The 20,898-nt window shown below is 51.6% G+C and overlaps 1 protein-coding gene across 3 annotated transcripts in view; it reads right to left on the bottom strand.

Moving 5' to 3' along the window:
- The window catches only part of TAF1 (TATA-box binding protein associated factor 1), a 70,984-nt gene that overhangs the window by 42,659 nt on the left and 7,427 nt on the right, over positions 1-20,898 (bottom strand). For all 3 annotated transcript variants that reach the window (XM_038747864.1, XM_038747862.1, XM_038747863.1), the window contains exons 3-14: positions 20,383-20,499; positions 18,667-18,783; positions 16,342-16,592; positions 13,202-13,426; positions 12,900-13,121; positions 10,877-11,075; positions 9,242-9,418; positions 7,635-7,762; positions 5,617-5,724; positions 5,181-5,528; positions 3,299-3,403; positions 159-359 (exon numbers count right to left, since the gene is read on the bottom strand). In XM_038747864.1, the coding sequence (XP_038603792.1) occupies positions 159-359; positions 3,299-3,403; positions 5,181-5,528; positions 5,617-5,724; positions 7,635-7,762; positions 9,242-9,418; positions 10,877-11,075; positions 12,900-13,121; positions 13,202-13,426; positions 16,342-16,592; positions 18,667-18,783; positions 20,383-20,499 (2,198 nt within the window). The remainder of the gene's footprint in view (positions 1-158; positions 360-3,298; positions 3,404-5,180; positions 5,529-5,616; positions 5,725-7,634; positions 7,763-9,241; positions 9,419-10,876; positions 11,076-12,899; positions 13,122-13,201; positions 13,427-16,341; positions 16,593-18,666; positions 18,784-20,382; positions 20,500-20,898) is intronic.

Below are 20,898 nucleotides of genomic sequence, written 5' to 3'. Positions count from 1 at the left end.
CCGGAGGAGGGGGTCCGCGAGAGGAAGACGTGGAGGCAGCAGGTGTAGACGACTCACTCCAGGACTTCGGAGAGGAAGGGGAGGAGGGCGACGGGGCCGTAACTGGAGGGAGTCGGGGAGTTATTTCTTTTTAGGATTTGAGCCCAGGCCCCGCTCACCTGCAGGAAGTCACGGATGTGCGTGTTGGCCCGCTTGGAGTTGGGGCCGGGCACCTCGAACAAGGGGCACTGCTGGCCCACCACGAAGATGTCCACCAGCTCCCGGATGTAGTAGCCCTGCCGCGTCCGGATGATGAGGAAGTCGGTCTCCGGCATCTTGTGCAGGTAGATGGGCGCGCGGAACAGGTTGTTCTCAAAGGCCTGGGGGAGGGAGAGGGCCGTGAGGAGCAGGGCGGGTAGAGCCCGGGCCTGGGAATCACAGGGTTCTCGGCCCGGTTCCGCCGCTTGTCGGCTGGGTGACCTTGGGCCAGTCACTTCACTTCTCTGGGCCTCAGTTCCCTCATCTGTCAAATGGGGACTGACACTGGGACAGTGGGACAGGGACTGCGTCCAACCCGATTTGCTTGGATCCATCCCAGCGCTTAGTACAGTGCCTGGCACAGAGTACGTCCTTAACGAGTACCGTTACTATTATTGTTATCATCGTTATTATTATAGTTATATGGCTTGGGCACCTAGAAAGCGCTAAACAAATACCATAATTACTCACTACTGTTATTATTATTATAATAGTATTGCTTGGGCACCTAGGAAGCACTTGACAAATACCATAATTATTCACTACTGTTATTATTATTAGAGTTATTATTGCTTGGGCGTGTAGTAAGCACTTAACCGCCATAATTATTCATTATTGTTATTACAGTTATTATTGCTGGGCACTTAGTAAGCATTAAACAATTAACATAACTTTCCATTATTGTTATTACTATTATTATTATTGTGTGGGCACCTGATAAGCACTTAGCAAATGCCACAATTCCTCACTATTATTATGATTATAGTTTTCACTGCATGGGCAACTGGTAGGCGCTTAACAAATACCATAATTACTCACTACTGCTATTATCATTATAACAGTTTTGCTTGGACACCTAAGTGTTAAGCAAATACCATAATTATTCATTATTGTTATTACTATTATTATTATCGCTTGGGCACCTAGGAAGCGCTTAACAAATACCATAATTATTCACTGCCGTTATTATCATTAGAGTTATTACTGCTTGGGCACCTAGTAAGCACTTAACCGCCATAATTATTCTTTATTATTATTATTATAATAGTTATTATTGCTCGGGCACTTAGCATTAAACAGTTACCATTACTTTTCATTATTGTTATTACTATTATTATTATTATTGCGTGGGCACCTGATAAGCACTTAGCAAATGCCACAATTCCTCACTATTATTATGATTATAGTTTTCACTGCGTGGGCACCTGGTAGGCGCTTAACAAATACCATAATTACTCACTATTGCTATTATCATTATAATAGTCAGCATTGCTTGGACACCTGATAAGCGTTAAGCAAATACCATAATTATTCATTATTGTTATTACTATTATTATTATCGCTTGGGCACCTAGGAAGCGCTTAACAAATACCATAATTATTCACTGCCGTTATTATCATTAGAGTTATTACTGCTTGGGCACCTAGTAAGCACTTAACCGCCACAATTATTCTTTATTATTATTATTATAATAGTTATTATTGCTCGGGCACTTAGTAAGCATTAAACAGTTACCATTACTTTTCATTATTGTTATTACTATTATTATTATTGCGTGGGCACCTGATAATCACTTAGCAAATGCCACAATTCCTCACTATTATTATGATTATAGTTATCATCGCGTGGGCCCCGGTAGGCACTTAACAAATACCATAATTATTCACTACTGTTATTATTAGAGTTGTTATTGCTTGGGTGCGTAGTAAGCACTTAACCACCATAATTATTCATTATTGTTATTATTATTACAGTTATTATTGCTGGGCACTTAGTAAGCATTAAACAATTACCATAACTTTCCATTATTGTTATTACTATTATTATTATTGCGTGGGCACCTGATAAGCACTTAGTAAATGCCACAATTCCTCACTATTATTATGATTATAGTTTTCACTGCGTGGGCACCTGGTAGGCGCTTAACAAATACCACAATTACTCACTATTGTTGTTATTATTATAATAGTTAATATTGCTTGGGCACCTGATAAGCGTTAAGCAAATATCATAATTATTCATTATTGTTATTACTATAATTATTATTGCTTGGGCACCTAGGAACTGCTTAAATACCATAATTATTCACTATTATTATTATGAGAGTTATTATTGCTTGGGCACCTAGTTAGCACTTAAACACCATAATTATTAATTATTGCTATTGTTATTATTATAGTGATTATTGCTTGGGCACCTAGCAAGCACTTAAATACCACAATTATTAATTATTGCTATTATGATTATAGTTATTATTGCTTGGGCACCCAGTAAGCACTTAAACACCATAATTATTAATTATTGCTATTATGATTATAGTTATTATTGCTTGGGCACCTAGTAAGCCCTTAAACACCATAATTATTAATTATTGCTATTATGATTATAGTTATTATTGCTTGGGCACCTAGTAAGCACTTAAACACCATAATTATTCATTATTGCTATTATGATTATAGTTATTATTGCTTGGGCACCCAGTAAGCACTTAAACACCATAATTATTAATTATTGCTATTATTATTATAGCTATTATTGCTTGGGCACCTAGTAAGCATTAAACAAACACCATAACTTTTCATTATTGTTATTACTATTACTGCATGGGCACCTGATAAGCACTTAGCAAATGCCACAATTCCTCACTACTATTATGATTATAGCTATCATTGCGTGGGCACCTGTTAGGCGCTTAACATATACCATCATTACTCACTACCGTTATTATTAATAGAGTGAGCATCGCTTGGGCCCCTAGGAAGCGCGTAACAAAGAAGATAGTTATTATTTTCATTAAGGAAGTGGCTCTGTCATCCTGGACCACTGTACCATTCATTCATTCATTCATTCAATCGTATTTATTGAGCGCTTACTGTGTGCAGAGCACTCTACTAGGCGCTTGGGAAGTCCAAGTTGGCAACATATAGAGACGGTCCCTACCCGACAGTGGGCTCGCAGTCTGGAGCCGGACTCGGGGGCCCGGATGGACGTCGGGGAGGGAGCTGGGGGGGACGACGGCCCCCGGGGCAGGGGATGGGGGGGACGGCGACGGGCTCTCACCTGGAGCAGCTGGCCCGGGTGGAGAGAGCCCAGGAAAGGAGACGTGTGGCAGTAGATGGTCTCTCCGTATTTGCAATCCGGGGCGCCGGGGTCCTTCCCGGGTTTCTGAGGGGAAGAAGCAACAAAATGGTGAGCGCGGCCGCTCCTCGGGGTCCCGGTCAGTCCCGGAGGCCTCCCCCCACCGCTTCCTGTCCGTCTCCCCCTCTAGACTGTCAGCTCCTTGTGGGCAGGGAACGAGTCGGTTCTATCGTCCTCTCCCAAGCGCTTAGGACAGTGCTCTGCACACAGTCAGCGCTCAATAAATCCCATTTATTTCTATTGGTGCCTATCTCCCCCTCCATTCATTCATTCGTACTTCCCAAGCGCTCAGTGCAGTGCTCTGCACACAGTCAGCGCTCACTAAATGTGATTGAATGAATGAATGGAAGGGGAGACAGGCACCAACAGAAATAAATCGCATTTACTGAGCGCTGACTGTGTGCGGAGCACTGGACTAAGCGCTTGGGAAGTACGAGTAGGCAACGTACGGAGACAGTCCCTACCCAACAACGGGCTCGTTGCAGGTGGGGAATGTGTCAGTTTATTGTCCCGTCGTTCTCTCCCTAGCGCTTAGTACAGTGCTCTGCCCACGGTAAGCGCTCAATAAATAAGAGAAGCCCTCAATAAGAGAAGCATCGTGGCTTGGTGGAAAGAGCCCGGGCTTGGGAGTCGGAGGACATGGGTTCTAGTCCCGGCTCTGCCGCTCAACTTCTCTGTACCTCAGTGACCTCATCTATAAAATGGGGATGAAGCCCGTGAGCCCCATGTGGGACAACCTGATCACCTTGTACCAGCGCTTACAACAGTGCCTGGCACGTAATAAATGCCTAACCAATACCATTATTATTATTACTACTACTACCGTTACTAATACGATAATACTATTACTTTAACAAATACCACTATTATTATTATTAATAATGATGGCGTTTGTTAAGCACTTGCTATGTGCACTAATATAATTTTTAATAAATACGACAATGAATGAAAGAAATCCGAGGGAACAAACCGACTTAATGCCAGCCCTGCCGGGAGAGGCGTAACCTCACCCGTCCGTTGTTCTCTCGTCCCCTCCCAAGCGCTTAGTCCAGTGCTCTGCACACGGTAAGCGCCCAATAAAGGCGACCGAATGAATTCATTCCTGCGTTCAATCGTATTTATTGAGCGCTTATACTGAGCACTGGACTAAGCGCTTGAAGAAGCAGTGTGGCTCAGTGGAAAGAGCCCGGGCTTCGGAGTCAGAGGTCAGGGGTTCAAATCCCGGCTCCGCCAACTGTCAGCTGTGTGACCTTGGGCAAGTCGCTTACCTTCTCCGTGCCTGTTATCTCATCTGCAAAATGGGGATTAAGGCTGTGAGTCCCCCGAGGGACAACGTGATCACCTTGTAACCTCCCCAGTGTTTACAACAGTGCTTTGCACATAGTAAGCGCTTAATAAATGCCATTATAATTATTATTATTATTACAAGTAGGCAACATCTAATAAATCTATTCTGGACATAAGTGGTGTGGGGCTGACCAGGGGGAAGGGCAAAGGGAATAAGTCAGGGCGATGCAGAAGCGGGTGGGAGATGATGATGATGAAGAATGGTTTCACTCTTGTCCCTTGCTAGACCGGGAGGTCGTGGAGGGCAGGGAATCATCATCAATCGTATTTATTGAGCGCTTACTATGTGCAGAGCACTGTACTAAGCGCTTGGGAAGTCCAAGTTGGCAACGGAGAGAGACGGTCCCTACCCAACAGTGGGCTCACAGTCCAATCGGGCCGGCCGAGTCTCCCGTCCCGTCCTCTGAAGGACGGGGCTCGCGAAGTCGGCCCCGCCGCAGGCAGGCCGCGGACTCACCCGCTTGTAGTAGTTCTTGATCTTGGTGGCCATGCCGACCTGCATCATCAGCGGGGGGTTCTCCTCGCTGTACTCGGCCAGGATGAGGTCCCCGTCCCGGCCCGTGAGGTCCTGCGCCGTGCGCATGAAGAACATCTCGCCCCCGCCCGAGGCCTGCCGCTCCTGCTCCCGCACCTTGGCCTTCTTCTTGATGTGCTTCATGAGGGGCTGGACCGGGTGGGGGCCCGGCTGGGACAGGGCCCCGAAGGAGTACTTCTTCAGTGGGGGCCGGTGGAACTGGCGCAGTTTCAGGGGCCCCATGTGGGTGGGGAAGAAGGGCTGCCTCAGCTCCACGGCCGGAATCGAGTGCTGCGGCGGCGGCGGGAGAAACAGACGGCGCGGCTTCGAACCCAGGCCCGGGACGGCCGACCCCCGGCCCCCGGCCCCCCGAGCTCACCTGGATGATGTTCCCGCCGAAGGTCCCGCGCAGGCCCTGCTGCTTGGGGTAGTAGAACTCGTCGTTGGACAGGTTCCAGGGGTCCTTCACTTCCGGCTGGGACATGTTCTGGGGGGCCGACGACCGGACGTCAGCCCCCCGCCCCGCCCCGCATAATCGCCCCTCCTGGATGACCGCCTCGGCCTCCCGCCTCTCCCCACTCCGGCCCAGGCTTCCCTCCGCCGCCCGCATCATTTTTCTGTAAAAACGTTCAGCGGGCGTCTCCCCCATCCTCCAGCGGTCGCCCGGCCACTTCGGCGTCCATGGAAACTGGTCCCAGACTGAGCCCCTTCCTTCCTCTCCCCCTCGTCCCCCTCTCCATCCCCCCCATCTTACCTCCTTCCCTTCCCCACAGCACCTGTATATATGTTTGTACATATTTATTTATTTATTTGACTTGTACATACCTATTCTATTTATTTTATTTTGTTAGTATGTTTGGTTTTGTTCTCTGTCTCCCCCTTTTAGACTGTGAGCCCACTGTTGGGTAGGGACTGTCTCTATGTGTTGCCGACTTGTACTTCCCAAGCGCTTAGTACAGTGCTCTGCACACAGTAAGCGCTCAATAAATACGACTGATTGATTGATTGATTGGTCCCCGTGGGCTATTAAGGCCTCCCCGGGGCCGCCGCCTCCTCCTCCAGCCTGGCACGCTCCGCTCCTCAAATCCCACAGACCCCTGCTCTCCCCGCTTCAAAGCCCTACAGAAGGCCCACCTCCTCCCAGAGGGCTTCCCAGACTAAGCCCCCCTTTTCCTCATCTCCCACCCGCTTCTGCATCGCCCTGACTTATTCCCTTTGCCCTTTCCCCCAGCCAGCCCCACAATCAATCGTATTTATTGAGCGCTTACTGTGTGCAGAGCACTCTAACTAAGCGCTTGGGAAGTACAAATTGGCAACATATAGAGACAGTCCCTACCCAACAGTGGGCTCCCAGTCTAGAAGGGGGAGACAGAGAACAAAACAAAACATATTAACATAATAAAATAAATAGAATAGATATGTACAAGTAAAATAAATAAATAGAGTAATAAATACGTACAAACATATATACAGGTGCTGTGGGGAAGGGAAGGAGGCAAGGCGGGGGGATGGAGAGGGGAAGGAGGGGGAGAGGAAAGAGGGGGCTCAGTCTGGGAAGCCCCCACACCACTTATGTCCAGATCTGTCATTTTATTTATTTGTACTGACGCCCGTCGTCCCCCGCTCCGGACTGTCAGCTCGTTGTGGGCAGGGAATGTCACCTTTTATTACTGCTTTGGATTTCCCCAGGGGCTTAGTACAGTGCTCTGTACACGGTAAGCGCTTAACAAATACGATGGAATGCCCTTCCTCTCCCTCTCCTCCCCGCCTTACCTCCTTCCCCTTCCCACAACACCTGTATATATGTTTGTACAGATTTATTACTCTATTTATTTTACTTGTATGTATTTACTATCCTATTTTATTGTTTTGTTGTCTGTCTCCCCCTTCTAGACCGTGAGCCCGCTGTTGGGTAGGGACCGTCTCTATACGTCGCCAACCTGTACTTCCCCAGCGCTTAGTCCAGTGCTCTGCACACAGTAAGCGCTCAATACGACTGATTGATTACAAAACAGAATATATTAACAAAGTAAAATAAATAGAACAGTAAATACGGACAAGTAATAAATCTGGACAAACATATATACAGGTTTCCCACCTGATTTAGCTTGGATCTACGCCAGCGCTTAGTACGGTGCCCGGCCCCTAGTAAGCGCTTCCCAAAGACCATAGAAGAACAAGAGGGAGAGAACCCCCTTCTAGACCGTGAGCCCGCTGTAGGGTAGGGACCGTCTCTATACGTCGCCGACTTGGACTTCCCAAGCGCTTAGCACAGTGCTCTGCACACAGTAAGCGCTCAATAAATACGGCTGAATGAATGAATGAGTAAATCCACCCCTCCGCAGGGGCCCGGTGACATGGGGACGTCCGGGCCCACCCCCGCCGGCCCTCTCCCACCTGCTGGGGCTCCTCCTTGATGACCCCCGTCTTCCCCAGCAGGATGCGACTCTTTTTCAGGGAGGATTCCTTCTTGTTCTCCTTGGACGGAGACGTGGACGTCGCCTCTTCTTTCTCGTCGGGAATTTCTGGGAACGGGGAAGGCGGGAGGAACTCGAGGCGGGGTCACCGTCCCGGATCCTCCCCTTGCCCTTGGGTGCGTCACTTCGCCTGCCGGGGCTTCCGTCTCCCCTTCCCAAAAGCGGTGATTCGAGACCTGTGTTCCCGATTTCCTCGCCCGTGAACCTCGGGCAAGGCGGGGCCCCGGTTCATTCATTCAATCGTATTTATTGGGCGCTTACAGTGTGCACAGCACTGTACTAAGCGCTTGGGAAGTCCAAGGTGGCGACATATAGAGACGGTCCCTACCCAACAGTGGGCTCGCAGTCTAGAAGGGGGTTCTCTCTCTCTTGTTCTTTTATGGTCTTTGGGAAGCGCTTACTAGGTGCCGGGCACCGTACTAAGCGCTGGCGTAGATCCAAGCTAAATCAGGTGGGAAACCTGTATATATGTTTGTCCAGATTTATTACTCTATTTTACTTGTCCATATTTACTATTCTATTTATTTCACTTTGTTAATATGTTTTGTTTTGTCTGTCTCTCCCTTCTAGACTGTGAACCTGTTGCTGGGTAAGGACCGTCTCTCTATGTTGCCACCTTGTACTTCCCAAGCGCTTAGTACAGTGCTCTGCACACAGTAAGCGCTCACTCCTTCCTCTGCCCCTCTTCCCCCTCCCCATCCCCGCTGCCTTACCTCCTTCCCCTCTCCACAGTACCTGTATATTTGTATATATGTTTGTACGTATTTAATTACTCTATTTTATGTGTACATATTTATTCTATTTATTTTATTTTGTTACTATGTTTTGTTTTGTTGTGTGTCTCCCCCTTTTAGGCTGTGAGCCCACTGATGGGTAGGGACCGTCTCTATATGTTGCCAACATGTACTTCCCAAGCGCTCAGTCCAGTGCTCTGCACACAGTAAGCGCTCAATAAATACCACTGAATGAATGAATAAATACGATTGAATGAATGAAACCGTCCCGGTTCTACACAGCCTTCGTCCCCCTTTCACAGAGGAGGGGACTGAGGCCCGGAGAAGTGAAGCGACTCGCCCAAAGTCACCCCGCAGAGACTCTAATCCCGGCTCTGCCACCCGTCGGCTGTGTGACCTTGGGCGAGTCACTTCACTTGCTTCGCCTCTCCGTGACAGTGAGCCCCACGTGACACCCGTCTACTTGTTTTGTTTTGTCGTCCGTCACCCCCTTCGAGGCTGCGAGCCCGTTATTGGGTAGGGACTGTCTCAAGCAGTTGCCAAATTGTACTTTCCAAGTGCTTAGTCCAGTGCCCTGCACACAGTAAGCGTTCAATAAATACGACGTCGAATGAATGAATGCTTGACATGTACTAAATGCTCAGCCGATAACATTATCATTCACTTACTTCGCTTCTCTGGGCCTCAGTTCCCTTCTCTGCAAAATGGGAACGAAGGCTGCGGGCCCCCGGGGCCCCAGGTCGACGACCGCGACGGGCCGCAGGAGCGTCCGCTCCGGCGGGGGAGACCCTACCCAGGATGAGGTTCTCGTCGTTGGGGTCGAGGGTCAGCACGGGGGGCTCCAGCAGCCGGACCATGGCCTGGGCGTCCCAGATGATCCCGTCCTCCCAGCGGCCGTACACCAACTCCTCGTTGTCGATCGGGAAGATGGAATACCAGGGCTTGTCCTCGTCCAGGATGGCCGCCACACCTGGTCGGAAGGGTGGGATCGAGACTTGACCGCGGGCAGGGCGCTGGGCTGAGCGCTCGGCAGGGGAGGACGATCAGACCGAGTCGGTGGACGCTTTTCCTGCCGTCGATGGTGCTTTGGGAGCGCTGACTATGTGTAAGCGCTCGGGGGAGAGGATGATGAAACAGGGCGGGTAGACGCGCTCCCTGCCCGCAATCAATAATAATAATAATAATAATGATGGCATTTAGTAAGCGCTTACTATGTGCAAAGCACTGTTCTAAGCGCTGGGGAGGTCACGAGGTGATCGGGTTGTCCCACGGGGGGCTCACGGTCTTCATCCCCGTTTTCCAGATGAGGTCACCGAGGCCCAGAGAAGTGAAGTGACTCGCCCAAAGTCACACAGCTGACAGTCGGCGGGGGCGGGATTTGAACCCATGATCTCTGACTCCAAAGCCCGTGCTCTTTCCACGGAGCCACGCTACTTCTCTAGTGATTGTTGTGCCCATAGAAAGGGCTCAAAGTACCACTGATGGCAGCCAGAGAACGTCTACTATTTCTGCTGTGCCGTCCAGTGCTCTGCATTCAGTAAGCGCTCAGTAAATAGCATTGATTTACTACGCTGCGGAGAAGCAGCGTGGCTCAGTGGAAAGAGCCCGGGCTTTGGAGTCAGAGATCATGGGTTCAAATTTCGGCTCCGCCAACTGTCAGCTGTGTGACTTCGGGCAAGTCACTTCACTTCTCTGGGCCTCGGTCACCTCATCTGGAAAATGGGGAGGAAGACCGTGAGCCCCCATGGGACAACCCGATCACCTTGTAAACGCGGGAAAGAACTGAATGCGTGAAAGAATCCAAGCGCTCTGCACAGAGTCAGCGCTCAAGAAATAAAACTGAATGAGTGAAAGAATCCAAGCGCTGTGCACACAGTCAGCGCTCAAGAAATACGACAGAAGGAGCCAGTGAATCCAAGCGCTCAGTCCAGCGCTCTGCACACAGTCAGCGCTCAAGAAATACGACTTAATGAGTGCATTCACTCAATCGTATTTTTTGAGCGCTGACTCTGTGCAGAGCACTGTACTAAGCGCTTGCAAATCCCCCTTTTAGACTGTGAGCCCACTGTTGGGTAGGGACCGTCTCAATATGTTGACAACTTGTACTTCCCAAGCGCTTAGTACGGTGCTCTGCACACAGTCAGCGCTCAATAAATACGATTGATAATGATGACAAATCGGCAACAGAGCCGGTCCCTACCCGACAACAGGCTCCGGGAATGAATCCAAGCGCTCAGCCCGGCGCTCTGCGCACGGTAAGCGCTCCCCAAATTTGCCGATTTGAACTTCCCAAGCGCTTGGTACAGTGCTCTGCAGAGTCGGCGCTCAATGAATGCCATTGAATGAATGAAGGAATGAATACAATCGAATGAGGAAATAAGACGGAATGAAGGAACGGATGGCGCGGGAATTCCCGGGAGGCGGGCACCTTGCTGGGCGTTGTACGCCGTGGCGTTGCGCGTCATGCTGGAGGGCAGCCAGCCGGCCAAGCTGGCCCGCTGTGGCTTCGTCCCCTTGTGCTTGACGTCTTCGCCGTCCCATACGATGTCGTCCTCCCAGTGCAGCTGGGTGACCATCAGGAAGTTCTCGTTGGCCAGCAGGTCCGTTTCCTCGGCCGCCCCGCCTTCCTGCCGGACAGACAGACGCGCCTCCTCTGGAAAACGGGGATGAGGACCGCGAATCCCAAGGAGGGACAACCTGCTCCCCTTGGATCTGTCCCGGGTGCTTAGAACGTAGTTATCGCTTAACTAGGGAGAAGCAGCGTGGCTCAGTGGAAAGAGCCCGGGCTTTGGACTCAGAGGTCGTGGGTTCAAGTCCCAGCTCCGCCACTTGTCAGCTGTGTGACTTCGGGCAAGTCCCTTCACTTCTCTGGGCCTCAGTTCCCTCATCTGGAAAATGGGGATGAAGACTGTGAGCCCCCCCGTGGGACCACCCCATCACCTGGTAACCTCCCCAGTGCTCAGAACAGTGCTTTGCACGCAGAAAGCGCTTAATAAATACCATCATTATTATCTCAAGGCCCTACTGAGAGCTTCAAGGCCCTACTGAGAGCTCACCTCCTCCAGGAGGCCTTCCCAGACTGAGCCCCTTCCTTCCTCTCCACCTCGTCCCTCTCTCCATCCCCCCCATCTTACCTCCTTCCCTTCCCCACAGCACCTGTAAATATGTATATATGTTCTTACATATTTATTACTCTATTTATTTTACTTGTACATATCTATTCTATTTATTTTATTTTGTTAGTATGTTTGGTTTTGTCTCCCCCTTTTAGACTGTGAGCCCACTGCTGGGTAGGGACTGTCTCTATATGTTGCCAACTTGTACTTCCCAAGCGCTTAGTACAGCGCTCTGCACACAGTAAGTGCTCAATAAATACGATTGATGATTAGTCCAGTGCTCTGCACACAGTACGCGCTCAATAAATATGATCGAATGAATGAATAATAATAATAATGGCATTTATTCAGCGCTTACTATGTGCAAAGCACTGTTCTAAGAGCTGGGGAGGTTACAAGGTGATCAGGTTGTCCCCTGGGGGGCTCACAGTCTTCATCCCCATTTTCCAGATAATAATAATAATAATTTTGGTATTTGTTAAGCGCTTACTCCAGATGAGGGAATTAAGGCCCAGAATAATGATGGCATTTATTCAGCACTTATTATGTGCCGAGCACTGTGTTAAGCGCTGGGGAGGATACAAGCGGATCCCACGCCGGATCATAATAATAATAATGATGGCATTTATTAAGCGCTTACTATGTGCAAAGCACTGTTCTAAGCGCCGGGGAGGTTACAAGGTGATCAGGTTGTCCCCTGGGGGGCTCACAGTCTTCCTCCCCATTTTCCAGATGAGGTCACTGAGGCCCAGAGAAGTGAAGCGACCTGCCCAAAGTCACACGGCTGACAAGTAGGGGAGCCGGAACTTGAACCCATGACCTCTGACTCCAAAGCCCGGGCTCATTCCGCCGAGCCACGCTGCTCGCCCGTCCCTCCCACCCGGTCCGGTGCGCTTAACAAACACCGTTATTATTATTATTAGTCCAGCGCTCTGCACACAGTAAGGGCTCGATAAATACGATCGAACGACCGAGCGAGTCACCCAATCCAAATACCGTTATTATTATGAGTCCAGCGCTCCGCACACAGTAAGGGCTCGATAAATACGATCGAACGACCGAGCGAGTCACCCAATCCAAATACCGTTATTACTATGAGTCCAGCGCTCCGCACACAGTAAGGGCTCGATAAATACGATCGAACGACCGAACGAGTCACCCAATCCAAATACCGTTATTACTATGAGTCCAGCGCTCCGCACACAGTAAGGGCTCGATAAATACGATCGAACGAGTCACCCAATCTACCCCACCAGGTAAGTGCTTAATAAATACGATCGTACGAGCGAACAAGCTGCCCGTCCGCCCCGCCCGGACCGTTGCCCGCCGGCTCACCTCCGGGGCCGGGGAGCGTCCGCCGGGCTGGTCGTCGTCGGGCTCCTTGAGCCTGAAGCCGTAGTCGAAGCCGCGGCCGTCCTCGGGGACGCCCAGCATGTCGTACCAGAGGCGGGCCGGCCCGAATCGCCACTCGGCCACCTGCGGCTGGGACTCGGCCACCTTGGCGGCCGCCCCCGCCGCCTGGCTCAGCTTGGACTCCACCGGCGCCATCATGGTGATCTGCGGGCGGGAGCGCTCAGCCCGGGCCCGCCGCCGCCGCCTCCGGCCGCCCGCCCGCCCGCCCGCGGCCCGGTGCCCACCTCGTCGTCGGAGAGGCACTGCTCGGGGGGCGGCGGGGGCGCCGGCTCCGACACCCACGGGGAGGACGGGGCGGGCTGGGGGCCGGGGCCGGCCTCCCCGTCGGGCGGCGGGCCTCCGGGGGGGGCCTCGCGTGGCGGGGGCTTCTTCTTCCGCTTCCGGCGGGCGCTCCGCCACACCGAGGGCACGTTCTTGCCCGGCCCGAACAACCGCAGGAAGCGCAGCACCTGCGGGCGGGACGGGACCGGGGTCACGGCCTCACCGGGCCCGATAAGCGCTTACAGCAGCGTCGGTCAGTGGGTAGAGCCCGGGCTCGGGATTCGGAGGGCCTGGGTTCTAATCCCGGCTCCGCCGCCTGTCAGCTGGGTAACTTGGGGCAAATCATTTCACTTCTCTGAAGTCAGCTCCTTTTAGACTGTGAGCCCACTGTTGCGTAGGGACTGTCTCTCTATGTTGCCAACTTGTACTTCCCAAGACCTTAGTCCAGTGCTCTGCACACAGTAAGCGCTCAATAAATACGATTGATTGATTGATTGAGGGCAGGGAACACATTCACTCATTCATTCTTCTAGACTGTGAGCCCACTGTTGGGTAGGGACTGTCTCTATATGATGCCAACTTGTACTTCCCAAGAGCTTAGTACAGTGCTCTGCACACAGTAAGCGCTCAATAAATACGATTGATTGACTGATTGTGGGCAGGGAACACACTCACTCATTCATTCTTCTAGACTGTGAGCCCGCTGTTGGGTAGGGACTGTCTCTCTATGTTGCCAACTTGTACTTCCCAAGAGCTTAGTGCAGTGCTCTGCACACAGTAAGCGCTCAATAAATACGATTGATTGATTGATTGTGGGCAGGGAACACATTCACTCATTCATTCTTCGAGACTGTGAGCCCGCTGTTGGGTAGGGACTGTCTCTCTATGTTGCCAACTTGTCCTTCCCAAGAGCTTAGTCCAGTGCTCTGCACACAGTAAGCGCTCAATAAATACGATTGATTGATTGACTGTGGGCAGGGAACACATTCCCTCATTCATTCTTCTAGACTGTGAGCCCGCTGTTGGGTAGGGACTGTCTCTCTATGTTGCCAACTTGTACTTCCCAAGCGCTTAGTCCAGTGCTCTGCACACAGTAAGCGCTTGATAAACACGATTGATTGATTGATTGATTGTGGGCAGGGAACACATTCACTCATTCATTCTTCGAGACTGTGAGCCCACTGTTGGGTAGGGACCATCTCTATATGTTGCCAACTTGTCCTTCCCAAGCGCTTAGTCCAGTGCTCTGCACACAGTAAGCGCTCAATAAACACGACTGAATGAATGAATGAATTCTCTGGGCCTCTGTTCCCTCATCTGTCAAATGGGGATGAATCAATCAATCAATCAATCGTATTTATTGAGCACGTACTGTGTGCAGAGCACTGTACTAAGCGCTTGGGAAGTACAAGTTGGCAACATATAGAGACAGTCCCTACCCAACAGTGACCGCCCCCCCCCAGTGCTTAGAACAGTGCTTGGCACTTTAGGCCCAGAGAGTAATAAAAATAATGATGTCATTTACTAAGCGCTTACTATGTGCAAAGCACTGTTCTAAGCGCTGGGGAGGTTACAAGGTGATCAGGTTGTCCCACGGGGGGCTCGCGGTCTTCACCCCCATTTTCCAGATGAGGTCACTGAGGCCCAGAGAAGTGAGCTGACTCGCCCCAAGTCCCACAGCTGACAAGTGGCGGAGCCGGGATTGGAACCCACGACCTCTGACTCCAAAGCCCAGCCTCTTTCCACTGAGCCACGCTGCTTCTCTATTTATTAAACGCTTATGCTTGTATACATATACGTATATATACGTACATATTTATTACTCTATTTATTTATCTTACTTGTACGTATCTATTCTATTTATTTTGTCAGTATCTTTGGTTTTGTTCTCTGTCTCCCCCTTCTAGACTGTGAGCCCGCTGTTGGGTAGGAACTGTCTCTATCATCATCATCATCAATCGTATTTATTGAGCGCTTACTATGTGCAGAGCACTGTACTAAGCGCTTGGGAACTACAAATTGGCAACATATACAGACAGTCCCTACCCAACAGTGGGCTCACAGTCTAAAAGGGGGAGAAAGAGAACAAAACCAAACATACTAACAAAATAAAATAAATAGAATAGACATGTACAAGTAAAATTAATAGAGTAATAAATATGCACAAACATATATACATATATACAGGTGATGTGGGGAAGGGAAGGTGTGCCGACAAGTCTATGTGTTGCCGACTTGCACTTCCCAAGCGCTTAGTACAGTGCTCTGCACACAGTAAGCGCTCAATACGTTTGATTGATTGATTGATCACCACCTGTACAAATCTATTCTATTTATTTTGTCAGTATCTTTGGTTTTGTTCTCTGTCTCCCCCTTCTAGACTGTGAGCCCGCTGTTGGGTAGGGACTGTCTCTATGTGTTGCCGACTTGTACTTCCCAAGCGCTTAGTACAGTGCTCTGCACACAGTAAGCGCTCAATATGATTGATTGATTGATCACCACTTGTACATATCTATTCAATTTATTTTGTCAGTATCTTTGGTTTTGTTCTCTGTCTCCCCCTTCTAGACCGTGAGCCCGCTGTTGGGTAGGGACTGTCTCTATGTGTTGCCGGCGTACTTCCCAAGCGCTTAGTCCAGTGCTCTGCACACAGTAAGCGCTCAATACGATTGATTGATTGATCACCACTTGTACATATCTATTCTAGTTATTTTGTCAGTATCTTTGGTTTTGTTCTCTGTCTCCCCCTTCTAGACTGTGAGCCCGCTGTTGGGTAGGGACTGTCTCTATGTGTTGCCGACTTGTACTTCCCAAGCGCTTAGTCCAGTGCTCTGCACACAGTAAGCGCTCAATACGATTGATTGATTGATCACCACTTGTACATATCTATTCTATTTATTTTGTCAGTATCTTTGGTTTTGTTCTCTGTCTCCCCCTTCTAGACTGTGAGCCCGCTGTTGGGTAGGGACTGTCTCTATGTGTTGCCGACTTGTACTTCCCAAGCGCTTAGTCCAGTGCTCTGCACACAGTAAGTGCTCAATAAATACGACTGATTGATCAGCAGGTGCAAAGCACCGTTCTAAGCGCCGGGGATCGTCATTACCTTTCCGGGCCGGAACTCCGGGAAGAGGTGGGTGACGCAGGGCAGGGGCTTGGAGACGTCGTGCTGCATGATGCCGGCCAGGGGCAGGGTCAGCTGGCCCTCCTTGGGCTCGGCCAGCCGGGCGGCCCGCGGCCCCGCCTCCGACTCCGAGTCCGACGAGCTGCTGCTGCTCTCCGCCTTCTCCGCCCCCGCCGCCGCCGCCGCTGACGACGGGGCGATGATGGACGGCAGGATGATCCCGTCCCCGGCCTCTGCGGCCAGAGAATCGCCGATCGAGGCTGGCCGGATCGCCGGACGACCCCCGTGGCGGCCCCGGGTCTCACCAAGTCCCAACGGACCTCTCGGGCCCCATCCCGGAGAGACCACGGGGACGGAGACGCCGCGTGGAAAGAGCCCGGGCTCGGAAGTCCGAGCACCGGGGCTCTGCCACCTGCCTGCTGGGTGACCTTGGGCCAGTCACTTCTCTTACAGAAGCAGCAGGGCCAATTATTATTATTAAGATACTTGCTAAGCACCACGTTGCTTGTGATCCTCTCTTGATAATAATAATAATGATAGCATTTATTAAGCGCTTACTCTGTGCCAAGCACTGGGGTAGACACAGGGTAATCACGCTGTCCCCCGTGGGGCTCAAGCTTTTAATCCCCATTTTCCAGATGAGGGAACTGAGGCCCAGGGAAGTGAAGTGACTCGCCCAAGGTCACCCAGCAGACAAGGGGATTAGAACCCACGTCCTCGGACTCCCAAGCCCGAGCTGAGCCACGCTGCTTCTCTGACTGTGAGCCCGCTGTTGGGTAGGGACCGTCTCTATGTGTTGCCAACTTGTACTTCCCAAGCGCTTAGTACAGTGCTCTGCACACAGTAAGAGCTCAATAGATACGATTGATTGATTGATTGATTGAGTGGCTAGAGGCTGGTCCGGGGACTCCGAGGACCTTCGGTTCCCATCCCGGCTCCGCCACTTGTCTGCTGGGTGACCTTGGGCAAGTCAGTAGCGTGGCTCAGTGGAAAGAGCCCGGGATTTGGAGTTAGAGGTCATGGGTTCAAATCTCGGGTCCGCCAATTGTCAGCTGTGTGACTTGGGGCAAGTCATTTCACTTCTCTGGGCCTCGGTTACCTCATCTGGAAAATGGGGATGAAGACTGGGAGCCCCCATGGGACAATCTGATCACCTTGTAACCTCCCCAGTGCTTAGAACGGTGTTTTGCACATAGTAAGCACTTAGTAAATGACATCATTATTATTATTACCCTCTGGGCCTCAGTGACCTCATCTGCAAAATGGGGATGAAGACTGTGAGCCTCCCCCCATGGGACAACCTGATCACCTTGTAACCTCCCCGGCGCTTACAACAGTGCTTTGCACATAGTAAGCGCTTAATAAATGCCATCATTATTATTATTATTCTCAGAGAAACAGCACGGTCAAGTGGCTAGAACCCAGGCCTGGGTGGACCCGGGTTCGAATCCTGGATCAGCCACTTTTCGACTGGGTGACCTTGGGCGAGACACCTCACTTCTCTGGACCTCAGTCCCTCATCTATAAAATGGGATTCAACCCTACTCCCTCCTACTTGGTTTGGGAGTCCCCACGTGCGACAGGGACTGTGTCCAAACTAATAATAACCATAATAATTGTGGCATTGGCTCAGTGGAAGGAGCCCGGGCTTGGGAGTCAGAGGTAGTGGGTTCTAATCCCGGCTCCGCCACTTGTCAGCTGTGTGACTTTGGGCCGGTCACGTCACTTCTCTGGGCCTCAGTTCCCTCATCTGTCAAATGGGGATGAAGACGGTGAGCCCCACGTGGGACAACCTGATTACCTTCTATCTCCCCCAGTGCTTAGGACAGTGCTTGGCACATCATCATCATCATCAATCGTATTTATTGAGCGCTTACTATGTGCAGAGCACTGTACTAAGCGCTTGGGAAGTACAAATTGGCAACATGTACAGACAGTCCCTACGTAATAAGCGCTTAAGAAATGCTATCATCAGCAACATTTGTACTATGTGCCAGGCATCAAACTAAGCTAATCAGGTTGGATACAACCCTTCTAGACTCCCCCTTCTACTACTTCTACTCCCCTTCTACTCCCCCTTCTAGACTGTGAGCCCACTGTTGGGTAGGGACTGTCTCTATATGTTGCCGACTTGTACTTCCCAAGCGCTTAGTACAGTGCTCCGCACACAGTAAGCGCTCAATAAATACGATTGATGTATTGACTGACTGATTGGATACAGCCCTTGTGCCACATAGGCCTCACATTCTCCATCCCTGTTTTACAGATGAGGTCGATCCGTCCGTTCGGGGGCCCGCGTGGACGCACCGGAGTGGCCGTGGTCCTTCTCCTGGTCCTTCTTGGCCGGGCTGGGCGGCGCGGGCGGAGGCGGCATCAGCTTGGCGTCGATGTCGTCGCCGTCGGCGTCGTAATCGTCCTCGTCATCTGGCGGACGGGGGAGACCTTCAGCCACGTCACCCACCCGGACCCCCCAAAGGCCCGATCCCCACCCGGGGGAGGACTGAGTCCGGCCGGAGCCCGGGTGAGAGCCCCCCGGCCCGCCAACGACCCTCAGCTCCACCCGCGCGGCCGCAGGATGGGTCGGTTCCGGCAGCCTTCCCGGGGTCACCCAGAGTCCCGCCAAGTGGGTGCTCAAAAAGTAGCCAGACAACGACACTATCACCCGGCAGGAGGCCGGGTCGTCCTCCCCGCCGGCTGCCAGCCCGGTGCCCCAGGCTATTTCTATGCCGGTGATAACGTCGTCGTCCGGCTACTTACTGAGCGCCCTACTGGGCGCTAAAGAGGTGAGGAAAACAGACAAGGGGCAGAAATCCCTGCCCACGAGGAGCTCATGCCAAAACGTAAGCTCCTCCATTGGGCTGTCAGCTCCCAGAGGGCAGGGAGTGTGTCTACCCGTTCTACTGCACGGGCCCCTCCCAAGCGCTCAGTACAGTGCTCTTCACAACGTCGACGCTCAGCTCCTGGAGGACAGGGATCAAGTCGAACTCTACCGTCCTCCAGCGCTCTGCACACAGTAATAATAACAATAATGATGGCATTCGTTAAGCGCTTACTATGTGCAGAACACTGTTCTAAGATCTGGGGAGGATACAAGATGATCAGTTGTACCACGTGGGGCTCACGGTCTTAATCCCTATTTTACAGATGGGGTAACTGAGGCACAGAGAAGTCAAGTGACTTGCCCAAAGTCACACAGCTGACAACTGGCGGAGGTGGGATTTGAACCCATGACTTCTGACTCCCAAGCCCGGGCTCTTTCCACTGAGCCATGCTGCTTCTCAGTAGACTAAGCTCCCGGAGGGAGTCTAGAAGGGTTGTATCCAACCTGATTAGCTTAGTTTGATGCCTGGCACGTAGTACAAATGTTGCTGATGATAGCATTTCTTAAGCGCTTATTATGTGCCAAGCACCGTCCTAAGCGCTGGGGGAGATAGAAGGTAATCAGGTTGTCCCACGTGGGGCTCACCGTCTTCATCCCCATTTGACAGATGAGGGAACTGAGGCCCAGACTCCACCGACTCTATTAAGCTCTCCTCTCCCACGCGCTCGGCCCAACGCTCTGCACACGGTGAGCGCTCGTTCATTAGCCCGGACCCCCCCCACCACCGCCCCATTTCTGCAGCATCTGGGGGCCGGCGTTGGGCTCCGCTGCCTCCCCGGAGGGCCCACCCTCGTCGCGAGCTGGGAATGTGTCCGGTCTATTCCCATCTTGTCTTCTCCCCAGCGCTCAGCACAACGCTCTGCACGCAGGAGCCTGGCGGCGACTACCACTGATTGTGGGCAGGGAACGTGCCCGCCTACCCTGTCACCTTGTCCTCTCCCCAGCGCTTGGCACACGGTCAGCGCTCGCTAACTTCGACGGCCGGACTCGTTCGAGTCCGGGAGCGGGAGAAGCGGCCAAGGAGGAAGAGAAGGGGCGGGAATCCCGGCTCCGGTGGTGGTGGGGGGTCCTCCGGGACCCCCGGGGGGGCGGGAGGGGAGAGGGGTCAGTGGGGTGGTGCCCCCCGGGTGCCCGCGGGTCACCTGAGCGTCCCGGCAGCTGCAGGTTGCCCATGACCTGCCGGTATCTGCGGCTCTCGTCCTCCGCCATCTCGCTGATGTCCGAGTAGTCCACGGCCTCTTCGGTACTCTTCACCCATCCTGGGGGGACGGGTGGGAGGGGGCCGCGAGGGAGAAGGGGAATGTGTCTGTTTATTGCTCTACGGTCCTCGCCCAAGCGCTTAGGACAGTGCTTTGCACCCAGGAAGCACTCAATAAATACTACTACTAATAATAATATATAATATAATGATAATAATGGCATTTGCTAAGCGCTTACTATGTGCAAAGCACTGTTCTAAGCGCTGGGGGGATGCCAGGTAATCAGGCTGTCCCACGTGGGGCTCACGGTCTTAATCCCCATTCTACAGATGAGGGAACTGAGGCAATTGAAATGAATTAAATATTCAATATTAAATGAATGGAAGTGGAGGGTTGGGAGAAGGGGTCTGTTTATTGTTCTAACATCCTCCCCCAAGCGCTTAGGACAGTGCTTTGCAC

The sequence above is a fragment of the Tachyglossus aculeatus genome, chromosome 6 (genome assembly GCF_015852505.1).
Source record: "Tachyglossus aculeatus isolate mTacAcu1 chromosome 6, mTacAcu1.pri, whole genome shotgun sequence".
NCBI classification, from domain to species: Eukaryota; Metazoa; Chordata; class Mammalia; order Monotremata; family Tachyglossidae; genus Tachyglossus; species Tachyglossus aculeatus.
Note: the sequence above shows the minus strand (reverse complement) of the source record. Positions and strands in the feature narration are given on the sequence as shown.